At 37.5% G+C, this 20,557-nt stretch overlaps 1 protein-coding gene across 5 annotated transcripts; it reads left to right on the top strand.

Annotated features, from left to right (window-relative positions):
- The first annotated feature begins 1,501 nt into the window (after window positions 1-1,501).
- On the top strand, window positions 1,502-19,674 carry LOC132275423 (ATPase family AAA domain-containing protein At1g05910). 5 transcript variants are annotated; one of them, XM_059776909.1, is made up of 11 exons: window positions 1,502-1,586; window positions 4,222-4,500; window positions 5,235-5,336; window positions 5,482-7,317; window positions 7,404-7,592; window positions 7,760-7,905; window positions 12,737-12,982; window positions 13,377-13,563; window positions 16,934-16,999; window positions 17,084-17,333; window positions 19,168-19,674. In XM_059776909.1, the coding sequence occupies exons 2-11, from the start codon at window positions 4,276-4,278 to the stop codon at window positions 19,545-19,547; spliced, it is 3,627 nt and encodes a 1,208-aa protein (XP_059632892.1). In that variant the 5' UTR covers window positions 1,502-1,586; window positions 4,222-4,275; the 3' UTR covers window positions 19,548-19,674. The 5 variants fall into 5 exon arrangements, with proteins under 5 accessions (XP_059632892.1, XP_059632889.1, XP_059632890.1 ...); XM_059776906.1 differs by having other exon boundaries at window positions 19,162-19,674; XM_059776907.1 differs by having other exon boundaries at window positions 5,232-5,336.
- Window positions 19,675-20,557: the final 883 nt, after the last annotated feature.

Here is a 20,557-nt window from a genome sequence, read left to right as displayed (position 1 = left end):
CCCTTCGACTCCATGTACGAATAAAGTAAAATAAAGTAGTAATAAGTCATATAGAATCAATAAATTCACGGTAAAAAATAAAGTAATAATAAGTCATATAGAATCAATAAATTCACGGTAAAAACCCTCCATGATGTGTTTTATTACAATTTTTAACGTAGTAGGTAGAGCGTCCAACTCTCTAAGGACTAGTTTGGTGTGGTGGAATGAATTGGAATGGAATAAGAATGGAGGTGGGAATGGAATGGAATAGTTATTCATTTTGTTGGAAGGTGGAATGATTTTGATGGAATGACCATTCTCAAAGAATAGTGGGGAATGATGATTCCAACTTTAAAATTGGCACCAAACACGAGAATAAGAAAAAAAAAAAAAAAAAAAAAAAAAATTCATTTCATTCCACTTTCTTTTATTTCATTCCACCACACCAAACTAGTCCTAAGCGTAAAATCGTCAAATCCAAACATATTATTGGTTTTCTGATTTTGCCCAATATAATCTTTTAAGCCCTATCCTTTTTGTCCATATATCATACCTTTGCCATTTTAAAAAAACTCATGCCTTTGTTTGAGGAAGGTGCTTAAAGTAATTAGTTCTGCTAAAGTACTGCCTAAACTAAATTAAACTAGTTGGACATGAAAAGGTTGTGTGCGATTCACTTTAAACCCCCACAATGATGGAATTCTCGTGCAGTGCATTTGTCATTTTAAACATTTAGTGAATAATAGAGTAACACTATGAAACTAAAGCGTTTTGGCTGCTCAAAAGAATACCATTTTTTTGGTAGATTTGTTTTGTTGAAAAGGGATGTACTTCCAATTGAAGTAATAATGCTAAAAAAAAAATAAAAATTGAAGTAATAATATACAAGAATTAATAAATCATTATATTAAAGCATGTCTTCAAATTAACTTACATAGCTGTAATTTTGGGTTTTCATTTTTTACATTTTATCCTGGGTTTCCCTCATTTTACATGTCCTTCTTATGGTAAGTAAATTATTTTTTGTGTTACTAAAATTGTACTCAATCACCTAACAAGAATTTGCAGTGAAAATTTTCATTTTTTTTTATTTATAGAAAAAGTTTGGTCATTTTTGTAATTAAGGATTCAAAACATTAGGAAGCACCAAAAATATTTTGATTTGATACTGTGTAATAAATAGGTATCCAAATGGCAACAACCCATTTATCTAACTTTTGTTTCGCAGAATTTCTAGAAACCACTACTAAGCAGAAACACCAACAAAAACACTTGCCAAACAGGCCCAAAATTACTGGTGCTTGGCCCAAAATTTACTGGTGCTTGTTTTAAGCGTTGAATCGTGCGTGGAGTGAACCGTCCAATAGCGAAAACCACTTGCCAAAAGAGGCCCAAAACTACTGGTGCTTGGCCCAAAATTACTGGTGCTCATTTTACGCGCCGTATTGGTGCGTGGAGTGAACCGTCCAATAGCGTTGGAAGGGTAGCTCTAAGACTTAACTATGGTTTAGAAACATAACAGAGTTAGGGTTTGGGTCTGGACTCGAAGAACATTGGCATCTCCGCTCTACCACTCTTCATTGCTCTCTCTCGCTTGCTACCTGGTAAGCGACTCTGTTTGTTGGGCGAGTGTGTATATACATGCATGTGCAAAACAAAAACACGCATATATGTGTGTATATGTATATATATGTAATTATAAATTGGATTATAGGATCTGCTGTGCAGTTGTTAAAGTTCTGAAATTTGAATTCATATTGATGCTGTAATTTGGATTCAATTGCGATGAAATCTATAGTCTTTTGTAGTATAGTTTATTAGATTCTACTGTTTAAACGTGGCTGGTATTTTATTCTAAGCAATATTTTTCATTCTTTGTTTTCTTTTCTTAAGTTTTGGAAAAAAAATTGTTCGATGCTAGGAATATATCCGATCATTTATAATGCATTTAATTTACTCAGTGCTAGGAATATATCTAAGTCATTATATATATATATATATATATATATATATATATATATATATATATATAAATGTATGTGTATGTGTTATATTGTATTTTAATATGGGTCAGCTATGGCAGAATTAGCGCCTTACTTCTATCTGGCAAGAGCTTTTGCATGGCTTCCAGTGACTCGGGCAGTATATAGGGTTCTGGTGCTTTGAGGTTATCTTTCATGGTTTCACCTATAATTAGACGCCACAGAACAGTCTTTCCTTCTGTTGAACACTGGGTATCATGTCATTTTCTGTCCGCAACACCGTGTCTTGTTTTTGGATTTTAATTTTGAAATACAGATGCTAGGTAATAAGGCCTGCAATTTTCCTTATTTTATTTTATTTTATTTTATTTTATCGGTTAAATACTTGTAGTATAATTTATCTCAGAGAACTGAAATCCCTACTTGGTTCTCTCATTCGAAATTAATAAACTTCTTTAGGGTTCTAAACTGGGCAGTGGCTAATTTGTTGATTTGGTGATTGGGCTGCAAGGGTCGGCCCAGGAATTTGGAAATATATTTACATACTAAGTGTGATAGCTTTTCCATCTTGAATTTCCATCAGCGATGGATTTCTCTATGAGGGTAACAATAACAATGGAATATTTAAAAAACCATCTTTTAGTTTGTTGGAACCTTCTCTATTAGGAGATGCTCCCACCTAAGTCACATAGAGCGGGAGCAAGAGTGGGATTAGAAGTGAAAAATGCAAAAAGTGGCTAATTTAAAAATTCCCTGAGAGCGTGAGTATCTTGAATGTGCGCTATGTGTATTAATTTACGCACACATATATACTAAACTTATTTTTTAAATTTTTTTATAATTTGATAGAAGCAAGATATATTAATAGATATAGACTTATCTAATGTAAGCTTATGATTTAATGATATTTTTATTATAATAATGATGAAAAATTCTAAGGTGTTTATGGAAAATGGTAAAACCAGGTAGGTGTATTAGTTATTTACTCGCGAACTTCCAATTACTTGTTTGTTGATCATCTTCTCAGAGGGTTAAAACCCTTATGCAGGTGATTGCTGTCTCTTCTTCATCTTTCTACAATCTTAATGTCGACGGGACCTCCCAAGCTAACTCAGGGCTATTCAGGATAGTGTGGAGTTTCCTGTGACTAAAATGGCAACTATTGGTTTTAGGTTTTTCATCAAACACTAGAATGACACCTATTTGTTTTGATATTGTTCTAGGATTTATAGTGCAGATATTTATCCATAAGTTTGATTCAGTCTTTTTATCTTTTTTGGTGATTTGCATTGTTAATAATGTTCATTTTGTTTTATATGAGACTAAATATTGAGTTTGCCGATGTCTGACTGTGTGGTTAGGTTAATTGTTTATTGTTAATGGGAGGATATAATTACCAAGGCTAGTAATTGTTTTTTTTTTTTTATAAGTAAAATTGTATTAGAAAGCGTTCAAAAGGGGAACGCATCCCAAGAGCTGTACAAGAATCAAGAGCAAAAAAGAAAGCCTAAGGATTCAAAGACCCCAAAAAGTCCAAAAACTCCTCAACGGAAGAATAATCTCTCCCCATGCCCCAACTAAAAAGAGAACAAATAATAGAATACTTAAGAGCCCCAATAGGTAACTCCTCCCCAACAAAGGATCTTTTATTGCGTTCTTTCCATAGACACCACCAAATGCAAAGGGGAGTCGCCCTCCAGAAGTCGCGAACTCGAGCCCCCACCCTCTGCCCCTTCCAAATATCGATAAGACCTCGTGAGGTCCGAGGCATAACCCACTGAACGCCAAAAAGACCCAACATAAGGCTCCAACAATCATGGGCCACTGGGCAGTGCAAGAGAAGGTGATCCACGCTAACCAGGTCGGTGTATTAGTTATTTACACGCGAACTTCCAATTACTTGTTTGTTGATCATCTTCTCAGAGGGTTAAAACCCTCATGCAGGTGATTGCTGTCTCTTCTCCATATTTCTACAATCTTAATGTCGACGGGACCTCCCAAGCTAACTCAGGGCTATTCAGGATAGTGTGGAGTTTCCTGTGACTAAAATGGCAACTATTGGTTTTAGGTTTTTCATCAAACACTAGAATGACACCTATTTGTTTTGATATTGTTCTAGGATTTATAGTGCAGATATTTATCCATAAGTTTGATTCAGTCTTTTTATCTTTTTTGGTGATTTGCATTGTTAATAATGTTCATTTTGTTTTATATGAGACTAAATATTGAGTTTGCCGATGTCTGACTGTGTGGTTAGGTTAATTGTTTATTGTTAATGGGAGGATATAATCACCAAGGCTAGTAATTGTCCATGTACTCTAAGCGATCTGATCAAGGTAATGGGCCTGCTTCGAGGCCAGTACGCACGAGTGATAGGCTCCGAAGAAGGCCAAAGATATATGGTCGTCAATACATGTACTATACTCCATCCATCATTCGCCCCAAGAGAAGCAAGTCTAAGACGAGGACAGCAGCTTCTCAGATTGCCAAGATGTTGCGTCCCGGTAATCGGCCAGTACGGACCTCAAATGCCACTGTACGTGCTTATGTTTTGTATTTATATTTCATGCTGCTGGTTAATGATCTGCATCAATCTCTTTATCATGCAGGAGATGAATTTTCATGATATTCCTTATCTATTTATCTTGTCATTTTGGGGATTTTGTTCCATAAATTTTGTATCCTTGATTTCTTGACTGATAATGATATAATATAAATACTTTTGTTGAGCAATGGTTGTCTTGCTGCTAGTAAAAACAAGATGGAAGAGCATACTAGATGTACACCAGCATTTCCAAAAATTCTATTTGTAATGCATTGGTTACAGTTGTTGGGCATAGTGTGATCACAAAATCAGCCTCAGGACATATTTGCTTGGTTTCATTGCGACTGCATTTTCCTTAGCTTTAAAAGAATCCATGCAGTTGGAACCCTGGGAGGCTGGGACTCACTCTCCTTTAGAATGCACTTAATTTTGTGGGGTTCCCCTTTTCTAAGCATATTCTTCAGCACTTCATGTCACTCACTGTTTTTCTTATAACAGTTGGGGAATTGCACATAACCATTTAACTTTTTGTTCATTCTTTTATGGTGTTTTATGTCTTGTATATGTAATAGTTCTTCATGAATTTGAATGTTTCATGACTTATCATTACAAACTATTAGAGCCTCTTTCGATGAAGCTAACAAGCCTGAAACAACCATTACCCTTTTCACGGTTGCATCATTACTACAAATCCTAATAATTTGTTGGTCCTGGCATTGTAGCAGTCAGTTGTGACCAACCTTAGGCGTTCTACCAGACAGAGAAGAATTCCTGTAAATCTGGAAGGATACACGGACAGTTCTGGGACAGAGGACAATGACCTAATGGTGAGGTTTTATACTCTCCCAAGCATGCATTTATGGAGGTCAGTTATTAGCTTGGCTTCGATGGTTTCGAAGCATTAACGTCATCATAGTGCAGCATATTATGATTTATTATTGGTGGCTAAAAATGTGTGCGGTTATGTTTCAGGGACCCCAGTATCGAATTTCAAGGAACCGGATCGACAATCATGCGAGTCAAGATGAGTTGTCATCTCCTAAGCGCAAAAAGATCCGTCAGACCAAATCATTGCCTCGGCGTGAAGGATTACGGCCTCGTCGTTCGAAAGCAGTTGTAAGGGAACAGTTAACTTTAGAATCCGATGATGAACATGGTACTTCTGAGGAGAAAGTTGGCCAAGATGAGACAGAAAATGGCAATGACATTGAGGATAATGATGCGGATGAAGGTGATGGTGAGGATGAGGGCGAGGGTGAAGGTGATGGTGAGGATGAGGGCGAAGGTGAAGATGAAGGTGAGGAAGACGGTGATGATGAGGGGGGTGAAGAGGAACAGGAAGGGAGGAGGCGCTACGATCTTCGCAATCGTACAGATGTCCGCAGGCTTTCTCTTGAGGAAGGTAAGCAACGATCAAGATCACCTCGAAGAATACTGCACCAAGGAATGGGAACCAAGGTTGGCAGGGATGTGAGGAAGGGTGGATCCCGTGTCCATAAACGCCATCGCCTAACAAGAGCTGAAGATTCTGATGACTCTCTTCTTGTGGATGAGCTGGATCAAGGTCCTCCTATTCCTTGGGGGAGAGGGGGGAGCAGATCTGGCCCACCTTGGCTTTTTGGAGGTCTAGATATGAATGGCACAACAGCATGGGGATTGAATGTTGCTGCATCTGGTTGGGGTCATCAGAGTGATGCTTTTGCTACCTTGACTACTGGAATCCAAACTGCTGGGCCAAGTTCCAAGGGAGGAGCGGATATTCAACCTTTACAGTTTGATGAAAGTGTAAGTTTTGATGACATTGGTGGCCTTTCTGAATATATTGATGCTTTGAAAGAAATGGTTTTCTTTCCCTTATTGTATCCTGATTTCTTTGCGAGTTACCATATCACACCTCCAAGGGGGGTCTTGTTATGTGGACCCCCTGGCACTGGGAAAACACTGATTGCAAGAGCACTAGCTTGTGCTGCTTCAAAGGCTGGCCAGAAGGTCAGCTTTTACATGAGAAAAGGTGCTGATGTGCTTAGCAAATGGGTTGGCGAAGCTGAAAGGCAATTGAAATTACTATTTGAAGAAGCTCAACGAAACCAGCCTTCTATTATCTTTTTTGATGAAATAGATGGACTTGCCCCTGTTAGATCTAGCAAACAAGAGCAAATTCACAATTCAATTGTGTCAACTTTGCTTGCCTTGATGGATGGTCTTGATTCTAGGGGACAAGTCGTTTTGATTGGAGCAACCAACAGGGTTGATGCCATTGATGGAGCATTGCGCCGCCCTGGTCGATTTGATCGTGAATTCAATTTTCCTTTACCCGGTTGTGAGGCACGCGCTGAAATATTAGACATTCACACTAGGAAGTGGAAGCAGCCTCCTTCCAAGGAACTAAAAATGGAGCTTTCAGCTAGTTGTGTGGGATATTGTGGTGCTGATTTAAAAGCTTTGTGCACTGAAGCTGCCATTCGAGCTTTTCGTGAAAAATATCCTCAAGTTTACACCAGTGATGATAAATTTCTAATAGATGTTGATTCAATAATGGTGGAAAAGTATCATTTCATAGAAGCGATGTCGACAATCACTCCCGCTGCTCATAGAGGCTCAATTGTGCACTCTAGACCATTGTCGTTGGTTGTTGCACCATGTCTACAAAGACATCTCCAGAAAGCCATGAATCTTTTATCAGATATTTTCCCTGCTCTTGCAGTGTCGGCAGAACTGACCAAACTTTCCATGCTTTCCTATGGTTCTGCTATTCCTCTCGTGTACAGGCCTCGGCTTCTGTTATACGGTTGTGAAGATGCTGGGCTGGTATTTATCTTGGAACCTTCTTTTATATACAAACTGTTCATAATGTGAACTGCAAACTAAATGTACTTACCAATTTAGTTTTGCAGGATCATCTAGGACCTGCAATTTTGCATGAATTAGAGAAATTTCCTGTTCATTCTCTTGGACTTCCGTCTCTTCTTTCGGACCCTAGCGCAAAGACCCCAGAAGAGGCATTGGTGCATATATTCGGTGAAGCAAGGAGAACTACACCGTCAATACTCTATTTACCTCAATTCCATCTTTGGTGGGATAATGTGAGTCTGTGATGGTACCAAGCTGTTGCTTAATGAATTTATAAGTACTTGATTTAGATTTTTCTTCTTCTTCTTCTTCTTCTTCTTCTTGCCTAGTCAATCAAATTAGGTTACCAGCTGCTGTATGTCATGCTTATCCTATCTAATTAGATAATTTAATATTTCAGGCACATGAGCAGCTTAGGGCTGTTCTCCTGACTTTGTTGGAAGAGTTGCCATCTGACTTTCCCATATTATTACTTGGGATATCCTCGGTTCCACTTAATGAACCAAATGAGCCGCCTTCTTCTTCAATCTTTTCTTGTCGTAACATGTACGTTCTATCAATTCTCTCTGCGATTTATTATTTGCAATATCCACTGGCGCTATTTATAATCTTTGTTTCGCATTTTGCCCCTTTATGTTGCGTTGGCAGTTTTTAGAACAACCAAAAACATGATGCATTCCCTAAAGTTTGTTCTGCCTCTGTAAATTTGACTTTAATTGGTTTGTGTATGATGGTTATGGTTTTGCTCTGTAACATCTTCATTCCATTTGTCATTGCCTACTGATACGGTACTATGTCAAACTTTTTGGTTTCAGTGAGGAATGAGGATGATTGTTTAGTTTCTATTGCATTACAGTAAACTTTGAATTAGCATAAATAAATAGAACGCTATTCAAATTAATGGCTGATATGTTTGAGCTGCAAGTGTGATAGGCTATATGGATCTATGTTAAGGGGATTTGCTCCTTTTAAGGTTCGTATGAATTGGCCCTTGTCATGAGAACCAATGCATATTTGTTTTCCTTATTTATTTATTTTGTCATTCTACAAGTTCATTACCTGAGGAGCAATAAAAATCAAACAAATAACGTTCAATGTTTTGAGCGGGGTAACTAGAGAGTGATCCCTGTCTTTCTATAAGATGTTGACAAGAAGTGACATGAGGCCTCACTACTAATAGACAGACTGAGCAGTCACCCGCCGTACCCTGAATGCAACCATGGATATTGCCAGCTTGTCATGAATGATCTGAAACTGAATACTGCTGAGTGATGTGGATTTGAAAAATGTTCCAAGCTGTACATGTTAAGAATTTCCCTACTGTGGATCTATTTCAGTGTTTGTTCTTTTGCATCAGATTGGTTGTGGTAGCTTAATTCTGATTAAGTATATTCATTGGTTTGTCAAGAAAAGTGGAAGATTTGGAGGTTTTATATCATGATTGTGAAGGTTGATTGGAGTAGAGGAAGTGTGGTTAAAAAAGAAGCAGGGGTCTTTCTTGGTTCTGCATTTTTTATTTCTGTAGTTGCCTATGGATCTGCAGTTGTGAAAGAAGTCACAGGGTGATCACAGCGAAACCTTTTACGATATTTCTAAATGCAGCCCCCAAGATTTGTTGAGACTTTTAGAAGGCTAATAGTATGACAAGTTACCTTCAGATCTTGGTGTCCTATCCTATGTTACAATTTTTCTAAAAAAATGCATGATGTATTCGTATTGGACACGTGATACTTGAACGTGGACGTGGGTATTGGATGTACATCTATAATATTTCAAGGTTATTGTGTAATTGTACATATAACTCCCTCCTATTATGTTCCTTTTGTTACATTATTGCATTTAAGTGAGTGAAAACAATTTTTGTTTTTTTTTTTTTTTTTTTGTGATAAGTAAAATTTTATAAAAACACTCAAAAGGGGAGCGAATCCCAAAAAAGAAATACAAGGCCACAAAGGACCTCTAAAGCCTTCAAAGAGGCCAAAAAATCGACAATTTCATCTAAAGATCTATTATCTCTCCCTGAAACCCAACAAAAAAGAGTGGAGAGAATAAAGAATTTGAGAGTAGAAATCGACATCTCCTTCCCATCAAAATATCTCCTATTCCTCTCAAGCCAAATACACCACCACACACAAAGAGGCGTAGCCCTCCAAGCATCTTGAATGTGAGCCCCCACAAGGCACCCTCTCCAAGCCTCAATCAACCCTCTTAACGGATCCAGGCATAACCTAAAGAAACCCAAACAAGCCAAACATCAAATCCCAGCAGTCTCTGGCCGTGATGCAATGGAGGAGAAGATGATCCACAGTTTCCTCATCCCGGAGGCACATATAGCAACGATTGACCACCACCTGATTTCTCTTTCTCAAGTTATCCTGGGTTAAGATCCTTCCCAGAACAGAGGTCCAAGCAAAGAAGCCCACCTTGAGAGGAGCCTTAGAGTGCCAAACAGCCTTCCAAGGGAAGTGAACTCTAGGTACATCCGTGAGACAGCTGAAGAAGGACCTAACCTCGAAACGCCCCTGAGAGTTGGTAGTCCAGGTCCAACTATCAAAATCCCCAACCACAATCCTCTGGCAATACAACAACTCCAAAAAGCGAATGGTCTCCTCGATCTCCCAGTCCTGAAACAATCGCCTGAATCGAACATCCCAAACCAGTCTCCCGCTATCAAGATGATAACAATTGACCACCATGGCCTACCTATCCGTAGCAATCCTGCAAAGTTGAGGAAAGGTGAGAGCGAGAGGAGAATCCCCACACCAAACATCCTCCCAAAAACTGATCCTCCTACCATCCTTGATTTGAAAACGAACGTGTTTGGCAAAGTCATCCCATCCCTTTCGAATGACCTTCCAAACCCCCACACCCCGAGGACCACGCACCTCCAGAGAACTCCACCCTCCTCTAGACTCCCCAAAACGACTCGCAACGACCCTCCTCCAAAGCCATTGCCTCTCCATTCCAGACCTCCACAACCATTTCCCAAGGAGAGCCTTATTAAAAGGCACCAGTCTTTTAAGACCCAAACCTCCATACCAAATCGGCCTGCATACCTAATCCCAACGAACCAGATGAAACTCGAACTCTTCACCTCTTCCCCCCCACAGAAAATTACGCTGCAATCTTTTAATCCTCTCCGCAACTGAAGGGGGAATATGGAATAGAGAGATAAAATAAGTGGGAAGGCAAGAAAGGGTGCTCTTAATCAAAGTGACCCGACCTTCCGTGGAGAGATACTGCTTCTTTCAACCCGCCAACCTCCTCTCAAACCTATCCACCGCAGGGTCCCAAACCCCCACACATCTTGAAGGAGCCCCCAGAGGCAGCCCTAAGTAAGAGATGGGAAAAGAGCCAGTACGACAACCAAGAATATCAACAAAGGACTCAATCTCAGGGAACTCTCCCACCGGCACCAAAACGCTCTTTTCAACATTCACCTTAAGGCCAGAGACAATTTGGAACCAGATCAGAATACACCTCAGATATCTAAGCTGGGACACATTCGCATCGCAAAGAACTAAAGTGAAAACAATTTTATATTCTAAAAAATAAAATAAAATAATTATATAATATGAATATCTAACGATGCCCGTGTGTTTAGTTTTGAGATTTGATAAATCCAATGCTTAGATACTTACCCGCATCTAGTACACGTATTCAAGTCCGTGCAACAAAGTCCCATCAATGGTGGCGTGGGTTGTTTTGTAAGTAGGATTTGGTGTTTAGATGGAAGTGGACCAAGTGCTACACTGAAAGACTTTCAAGCATGTGGGGCTGCTAGGCTGCTGTCCATGATTTATTTTCAAAATATTAAGAGTTTTTGAGCTAGATCTGCTTTCATGGTGGTTTTCGCAGCTGATAAGGGTGATCACAGAGCTCAAGTGCAAGTATGGCACATCTTCATCAGCTTCTGTTGTATTTTTTTTTTCTTGGCCCGAGAACAATTTGTATCTCATATGATAGGATTAAAGGTCTTGATCAAGCTTGGTGGATTTTGGCGCTGAAGGCTCAGATTGAGAGATGGCTGGCATGGACCAGCCTTTTTGGTTGGACCAACTTCACATCTTAGGTTGTTTGTTTAATTTTCAAATGCTGTGACTGCATTGGACACAGGCTTCTAGATGTGGTGCGTCAAGTTTAAGATCCAATGTCGAACCGATTTTTTTTGGTCCTCTCTTCTGTCTTAGGGCATGTTTGGCAACCATTCTAGTTGATTAATTATGGTATTTTTAAATTTGGTTGTCTTCTTTTTCTTCTGTTAGCTAAACTCTCGTGTTGTGGAGTTATATATATATATTCCTCTCCCCCCCCCCCCCCCCCCCCCCCCCCCCCCTCTTTTTTTTTTTTTTCCTTTTCTCTTGTAATGAGAAATTGTTAGCACTCAAGAGTATGTCTTTATGAGCTTCATTGTAAATCTTTGTCAACTGGTTCCTCGGTCAAATAGATTTTCAAGTCCCCCCCCGGGAGGCGGTAAATAATAAAACTCAAGTTACCCACTGGAAGGAAACAAAAAAAACTCTATTCTGCCCCTTTATCCAAACCACAAACTCATTTTCAGATCACTAGTTGGAATATTGACCTGGAGGTCACGGATTCAAAACAAAGAAACAGTCTTTCTGGATGCAGAGGTAAGGCTACGTACATCTGACCCTCCACAGACCCCGCAATGGCTTGACCCTTTGTGCACTGGGTTTGCCCTTTTGCCCTAGTTGGAATTTTGAACTAATGCTCCTACGTCATAAGAATCCCTATGGTGCTTTTCTGTAGCCTTGGTGATTGCCAAAGGCTCAACAATAATGAACGGTAATTGGTCCACAAATATGCCAAAAAACTTTTCTCAAGGTTCTTTCCCACCTTTTGACTATTAATATGATTCTTACGTTGTACTATTTTTCTTCTGCTTCTATCATTTACTGGTTCCAAGAAGACTTGGCTCTGCAAGTTTTTTGGTTTTGTTGGGGGGGAGGGGGGCTTACAATTATTTGGACCAGTGACCATTTTGAGGCATCTTAGAGCTTTAATACCTAAATTATAATTAATTCTGGTAACAACTGCACATTTACATGTATTGTTCCATGATTTCAGTATCCATAAAAAATTACTGTTTCTATAGTTTTAACTAATGAACATGAAAATGGTAGTCTTAGTGCAAATTTTATCATCCTCCTTTTGAGATTTGCAATTTTTGTGCCTGATTGCAACTTAAGTTTCCGCAGAACTTCATTTAGTTACTTGGTTTTATATATTTTATACAGCAGTTTTCCTGTTAAAGTAACTATTATGTCATTTTCACTGGAATATCTTATATTCATTATATGTTAAATTATGTTATAATATACTAAAGTAAATATATTGTGTTATATTTATTTGACAGTTATCAAGTGGACAAACCATCAGGGGAAGACAGGTCTACTTTTTTTAGCCATCTGATTGAAGCAGCTTTGTCAATAGCATTCGAGGCCAAGGCAAAAAAGTCCCAGAAACTCGTTTCCATTACTGAACTCCCCAAAGCTCCAAAAGTGGCTAGTGGCCCGAAGGCCTCAGAATTAAAAGCCAAGGCTGAAGCCGAGCAGCATGCGCTTCGCCGATTGCGAATGTGCCTCCGTGATGTTTGCAACCGGTGAAATAGATCTCTAACCTGAGTCCATTTCATTAAAATGTTCATATTTTGTTTTTTGTGTAAGGTTGTGTCACATTTGCACTCGGCAGTTTCTTATTGCAAGTTGGATTAGTGTTGCACACAAATCATTTTGTAATATAGAAATGTTTGTAGAATTTATACACACGCGATACTCATTTACTCAACTTAGCAAACCAATACTCTGTTGTGACCACTTGGAAAGCTAACATCAGCTATAGATGAAAAATAGAACTTGAAAAAAATTATAAAAATTCAAACTCTGCTGGCATTGAATTTTATTTTACACATTTTGTGGGCAATGAAAGCAGGCATTTGAAGATCATTTCTGAAATCTTTTAATCGTCTGTCATTTTCTTTTTCCTCGTTGATGCAGAATTCTATATGATAAACGATTCAGTGTCTTCCATTATCCTGTCATGGATGAAGATGCACCAAACTACCGCACAATCATCCAGAATCCCATGGACATGGCAACTCTGCTGCAACATGTTGACAGTGGAAAGTATATTACATCCAAAGCATTCCTGGAAGATTTTGATCTTATTTTGGCCAATGCAAAGGTGTGTATTCAGTAATATTATTTTTTAATATAATTTGGCACAGAAAAATAAAAAATAAAAAAAAAAGTTTCACATGGTTTATCAAATCTATGCAAACAAGACTCTCATAAGTAATTTTGGCCTGTTTGGTTTCATTGAAAAAATGAATTTTTTTTCTCTTCAAAAAAGGAAAAGTTGAAAATGAAGGGTTGTTTTTTGAAATACATTTTAAGACAGCTATCCAAAATGGACCATTAGAAATTACAAAAATAATTTTTATGTGCTCTTCAAAAACTAAGTCTATAAAAAGAACTACGAAAAGTTGAGGTTCATGTTTTAAAATTTTCATCGTTTTATTTTCAAGATTTTTGAAACTGAAAATGATATTTTTTGAAAGAAAACCATCTTTTGTGCTGAGAGACATTCTTAGGATAAGTGCGCTGAAGTTTTTGTGAACTGTTCAAGAGTACTGAAATAATAGCAGCAAAACTACTACTAGTAGTAGTACAAGTCCTAGACCTTAAATCAAACTTTTTTTGACTTTTGACTTTTGCTTTGTTTGATACAAAGGATGGAGAAATGAATGGAAGGAAGGATAGGAAACATCCATAGGAAAGGAAGGTATCCTTCTTCCTTTTTGTTTGGTTGAATGGAGGGAGAAGGAGGAGGTGATACCTTCCATTGTCTGGGAAGGGATGGGTTTTTTTTATTCTTTTAAAACTATACCATCCTTAAATTATTTTACAAAAATTGGTGAAGGATAACAATATCACTTAATGTTATATACCATATTCATCTTTCTCTTCCCTCCTCTTGTCCATCCAAAATTTGAGGGATGCAAATGGTTGGCAGGAGAAAGGCTTCATCCATCCATCCTTCCCTAGCCTCCAACTCTCCCTTGTACCAAACGATGGCAACTTGCTCCACCCCTCCTCTCTTTCTCCCTCCCCCTTCCTTCCCTCATAACGAACATAGCATAAAACTAACTCAACACAACACGACAAAGCGTTTTCCCAATACTGACATGAAAACTATTTTTCCATTCCGCTCTAGCCTTGGCCAAAACACAGTTATCATATCCTTCCTTACGAACTACTCTACAAGAGTAAAACGATCAAACTTGTCCAGCGTTCAAGTCCTGTGAATGCTCCAGCGATGTGAACAGTAACTTGCTACAATAGCATGAGTGACACTCGGTAAATTGAAGAAAAGGAGAAGAACAAAACGTACATGAATAGGATCATCGTCTAGAATTTCTTATGAATCATCCCCTAGTGTAAGATTACATCACACATCTCACTTAAAGCTTTAAAAGCTTCTCTCAAATTGTGAAAGCACAACTTTTTATTGAATCAAATAATCACATTGATATGTATTGGCTGTTGGATTTTGCGTACATCTAATAGAAGCATGCCATTGAAATAGAAAATTTCAAAATTTTGACCACCAAAGACTATTCTTCATGTATTAAGGATCATGATAGATGCAAATACTATAAGTTATTCCAAAATAAGATCCATAGGCCAATACTATAGCCCCCGTCTATCAAATCTGAAATTATTAACATACTCTTGACCCAAAACACAAGAAAACAGATATTTATTAACCATAAATAAGACTCAATATAACCCAAAACTTCATTACCCAGGTTCCAAAGCGTAGTCTGTTAAATTTTCAATTTGCTCCTTGTTGGCATGCTCTGCATTTTATAGTTTTGAGTTAATAAAGTGGTGAAACCTTGGTTCTATATTTATTGATGAATCTACTTAAACTTATTTTTTAAGTAGTACATGAAAACTATGCGCAGATGCACAAACCAATACTATTTCATGGGCTGTTTTAGATTGAGCATAAATTTTGATTTGACCATTGCGCTTGACATATTAATCAAATTAAGTTTACTTGTTCTATATCAGTTGGAGTCAGTACATTTATTCTCTTTTCATTCACAATCATTTAATATATGTTCTTTATATACTTGTTTGATATAGAAGCCAATTTTACCATATTTCTGCTGTTCTAATATTCTTTTTTCCTCTTTCGACAATGAGTAAAGATCAAATTGACCTTTCTTTCCCTACATTGCACCACTATGCTTGACAGTTTTGGTAACAACAATTTTCACTTATCTTCACATTTGATTGGTTATGGCATTGTTTAGGTATCGACAACACCTATATTTGTGTCACTCTGTGGAACACAGGAAGTCAATTTTTACCGATGGCTCCTTATATTGTTATAAGGGAAAAGGCTATGGATTGCAACCTTGTGGTGATTTTTTTAGGGTGGGACTTGGGTGGGTCTAACACGAGCACCCCAGTCCTGCCCAAAAATTTTACTAGTGTGGGCAAGGTACTTTATGTATTAACATTAGATGATTTTTGGTATAATAGGTATTAACCCAACTAGGACACACTTGATTTAAAATTTTAATAATTAGAATAATTGATTTTTTGTTAAAGAAACAAAATAATAAATCATAAAAGATATTGAGTTCTTTCCAAATTCTAATATAGTGTAGGAAGGAATTATAAGTCTCGCAAGTTTAAATCACCCAAAGTCCCAAAAAAACCCTACTTGTCCAATGATCTGAGTGATTTTATTTCGTGTCAAGTGTGTATAGTTATATACTTTAACATTTTTCTTTTTGTAATGTTTATTTATTGGTAGGTTATTAAAATTTGGGTCAACCTGAGGAACTCAAAACCCCCGTCAAACCTGTGTGGTGTGGCGCGGGTTGAGATGCAATGGGTTCCTCGAGACTTAGGCTTGGCGTGGGCTAACCCATTGGCCCTCCCAAGTCCCTCACCTAGATTTTTTTTATTGGATTGGTGCTCTTTAGATATCCTTGGTAACAGTAAAATATAAAGATGAGAAGTGTGGGGGGGATGAAAAGACTTGCATAGTCAAATCACTATAAGAAGTTACTGGTGTTGTTGCAAGAGCAAGTGAACGGAATCATGCTTACAAATTCTTGGTTTATGGGGCCCGTGTGAATGCTTATGACAGAAAAAAGGTCATTGTCTAGTATTGATTCTTGGTAACTGACGATGTCCACAAATTATTATTGATTCTTGGTAATCGAGGATGTCCACAAATTCAAGCACGTGTTCTAACTCTTGGATGCCTGAGCTATCACTGTTGCACCAAGCAATGGCCCTAACGTGTGAATATTGCGACTTGCAAACATATCCTATCTACAAGTGCCTTGTTATCTGAAGATTTACCAAATGAAATAAGTTTTAGGTTGTTTCCTTGGTTCTTGTGCTTCTAAGTTCTGGATCCCAATGTCAAAGACTAAACTGAACCTACCTAATGCAACTGTAATAGCTGAATGCTTGTCTTATAATTTTATTCATGCCCTGTTTGATGTTTCTCATGATTCTGACAGAGATACAACGGAGATGATTACAATGGGGCTAGGATTGTCAGTAGAGCGCATGAGCTTCGAGATGCAGTATGGTCATTTTTCCTTCAGTTTTTAGCTTCACGTTGGGCTTTTGATTGCTTGCATTTCATTTCAGAAAATATTCTGTGTCAGGTGCATGGAATGCTGTCACAGATTGACCCTGCGCTGGTTGCATTCTGTGAAAAGATTGCTGCTGAAGGGGGTCCACTGCCTATGCCAGATGATGCAGGGGACTTTACTTTCCCACCAACTGCAGTTGCTCAGTCGGCAACTGTTACTAGAGCAAGTGCCAGACTTCGCAATGTCCAGCCAGAGGTCAATCTGGACCAAAGCTATGAAGCATTGAAACGACCAAAGAAGAACGTTGATCCTTCACATGCAGGTATCACTGACTTTGAATTCTTATATTGTTGTATTAAAATTTAGCTTTGTGAATGTTGGGTTAAAATTCTTTCATGAAAGTTTCCATTTAATTCTTCCTTTGGTTATACCAGCTGTTTATGTTGCCCAGTGTTTTAAACTATATCTGGATAGTGATTATTAGTGAAAAGTCATATGGTCTACAATATGGAAATCACATTAGATGTCAACTTACTGAAGCAGTACAAAAGTCATAATATTAGAAGGTTTATGTCATCTACCCCAGTTGTGCTTTTGGTACCTTTTTTATTATTTTATTATTTTTTATTTTATCTCCTTCATTTCTTTTTGCCAAAAAGCCATCTCATCTTGATTTAGGTACTGAACATGTGGAAAACAAAAAGAAAATGATAGATAATAATTAAGATTAAAGTAAAAAAGAGAAACAAAACTAAACAAAGAGGGAGAATAAAATTTCTACCTTATGGTGCATGGCTGACATTGTTTGAATACTCCTTACAGATGGCCTATGTGGCTCAAAAACTTTCTAATAGGAGCCTTGATTTGCATTTCAAAAAATAGCACTTGAAAGGTTTTTTTTTCAGAGTAAAATTTGAGATGGTACATGACGATACAAGTATAAAGGGGAAAACTTGCTTGTTTGACCTAACGAAGTATTTTCCCGGCTAGTCGGGGTTTTGATTACATGAATTTTGTTTTGTCGTATTGCTCTATCTAATATCATAACCTTCTTTATACCCCACCTCTATCATATAATTAGAAAAGGCATTACAGTGAAAAGTTTTTCTTTTTAATAATTATAAAAGGGGGTAATTTTAGAATTATGAAAACGTCTGTATACAAAATCAACATGAAAAATTGAATTGGGGGCATCCAGGGTTTTTGATAATTTTAAGGGATGGTTTTTAGAATGATGAAAAGATGTGTATACGAAACCAAAGTAAAACAAATGATGGGTCTTAGAATTATAAAAAAATGTGTATACGAAATCAAATCAAAATAAAAAAACACACATTGGGCTCTTAGTGGCTGTGTCCTAGGGAGGTGGTTATTGGTTAGCGCTCCACATGGCTAACCCATCTTAACCAGTTCTCTTGTTTCATCTGCAATAGGTGTTATTTCAATCATCCCACAAATATGTTTGTTTCTAATTTGATCCTTTTTTGTCTCGTCACGCATCCATCTCAACATCAATCACTCTTTTTTAAATATGTAATTTTTAACCAACCAACATTTAGTATAATTATGTATACATTATTTTAAAATTTTACTGCAATAGTAAAAGCTTGCTTTGACAAGAACTAGAACAGGGTTTCCTATCTAAAGAGTAGATAGGAAACGTATAGATATATTTGTTCTTTATGATATAGCTATAGATATAAACATACATATTTTATACATGCCAAAGTCTGTTGTGTCTTTGCCCTACTTTTTAAAATTTGCCAACTTATTGTGTAATGTCTGTGCTTGTTAATTAGGTAGACTGATATGCCACTCAGATAGCCTCTTCTGACACGTGATACTAGTTTACTGTGTTACTGCATTTAATCTGCTCGTAGGCTTTGAGTTTTTTTTTTATCCCAAACTGAAACCATGTGTTCTAGTCAGGCATTAAAACATGGATATGCTTACTGGGGATGAGAATGGTGCAGAAGTGTGCTTTCAATCAGTCACTAGTTGCACAAATCTTTGATTGCCACATTACATTTACATTCACCCTTTGCTTAGTAACGCTCATTCTAGTTATCCAGTTACGACATTCTGCATTTTCCCCAAGTTCTTGAAGAATTGTTTTAACTCCAGCTTTTGACTTTTTGAACATAAACAAGTTTCAGCTTCCGCAGCAGAAGATGGATCACAGCCTCAAGAATTGGTGCCACTGAAGTCATCCCAAGAACCTGAAGCAGATGATGATTCAAGTCCACAAAGGCCAAGCTCTCCTGCTGATGGCAGTCAGCTCGAATCTTGTGAAGCTGGCGGGTGCAGATTTGAAGATGTTATAATGTCAGACGGAGAGACTCCCGGCAAAGTTGAGTCTGTCAAGCAGCTTTTTGTGGAGCGCACTGAAGATTATGGCATTCCGCAGCTTGAAAAGATTTACACTCGTGTTATGAAGGGCGTCTTTGAAACGAAAGATATTTGCAATGGGGAAGATCTGAAACCTTCAATTTTGAGCTTTTTGTTGAAGTTTGCTGAAAATGAGGCTAATTTTTGATCTAGCACGTTTATATCCTTAAAGAACTATTAATTTTTACTTTTTTTTTTAATTTATTTATACATAGTAGTGATGTATATAATCATTTTTTTAGCGAGATTGATGAGTGCCCCCTCCTCTTCTCCTCTCTCTCCGCGGCTATTTTAACTTCACAAATTCTAGATTGCTCCAAAGAAATTCTTTTAGCAATTGCATTAATCCGAAGCTCTTAAATGCAATTAGTTGTGTTGTACATAGGGTTTCTTCTATAACAATGCTAGAGCTGCTGTGTAAATGACAAACATCGTAGTTGAAACTGAAGAGGAAAGAATTAGCCACAGAAACCCAATTCTGACAACGACATGCATCATTTAAAATAAATAAATAAATAAAATCTAATAGAGACGAATTGAAGCTTTTGCGAAGAGGCTAAAATTTCTAATGTAAGGAAAAAAGAGAGAGATAAAGGTGGTTGTTTAGTGGTGTGTCTAGAAGTGTGAATTCGGAAAAAAAGAGGGATTAGGCTCATAAGTCACAAGTATATTTAGATGTAAAAATCCCCGTTTTTTATAGTCTAGCTATTTGAGTCTAAACATACCCTTTGCAAAAAAATTATCGACTGAGTGATCTAGACATAAAATGAATACCATTACATAAAACGTATACCAGATAAAAGAGAGGAGATATTACAATGATATTACCATACACAAAAGAAATTACAGGCAAGAAACACACGCACCATTTACACCCACTTTGCCCTTGGGACTCAAAACCTTCCATCCCTGTGAAAAAGTAACATTAAAAGAACTTCATAATAAATGGCTCAATCTCAATTCATTGAGCCCACACGTTTGACAAATCATGGCCATACATGACTATAGCATCAAACACGTGTTTTCTTGCCTCAAAATTTGATCATATTATTGCTCCTCCAATGGAAATTCCATAGCAGGTGTGATCTATCTCGCATAAATGGCTAAGTCAGAATCTTCTAAACTTTGTCTCATTTTCAATATATACATTCTTTTACA

The sequence above is a fragment of the Cornus florida genome, unplaced genomic scaffold (genome assembly GCF_030987335.1).
Source record: "Cornus florida cultivar Cherokee Brave unplaced genomic scaffold, ASM3098733v1 CherokeeBrave_3.0.0_Hap2_Chr09, whole genome shotgun sequence".
Taxonomy (NCBI): Eukaryota; Viridiplantae; Streptophyta; class Magnoliopsida; order Cornales; family Cornaceae; genus Cornus; species Cornus florida.
This window is presented reverse-complemented; position numbering and strand designations above follow the sequence as displayed.

Coding starts and splice junctions, on each gene's coding strand:
- LOC132275423 (XM_059776905.1), top strand. CDS start 4,276: ATGTACTCTAAGCGATCTGATCAAGGTAATGGGCCTGCTTCGAGGCCA. Junction 5,337..5,481: donor CAGAGGACAATGACCTAATG/GTGAGGTTTTAT, acceptor GTTATGTTTCAG/GGACCCCAGTATCGAATTTC. Junction 12,983..13,376: donor CTCCGTGATGTTTGCAACCG/GTGAAATAGATC, acceptor TCGTTGATGCAG/AATTCTATATGATAAACGAT.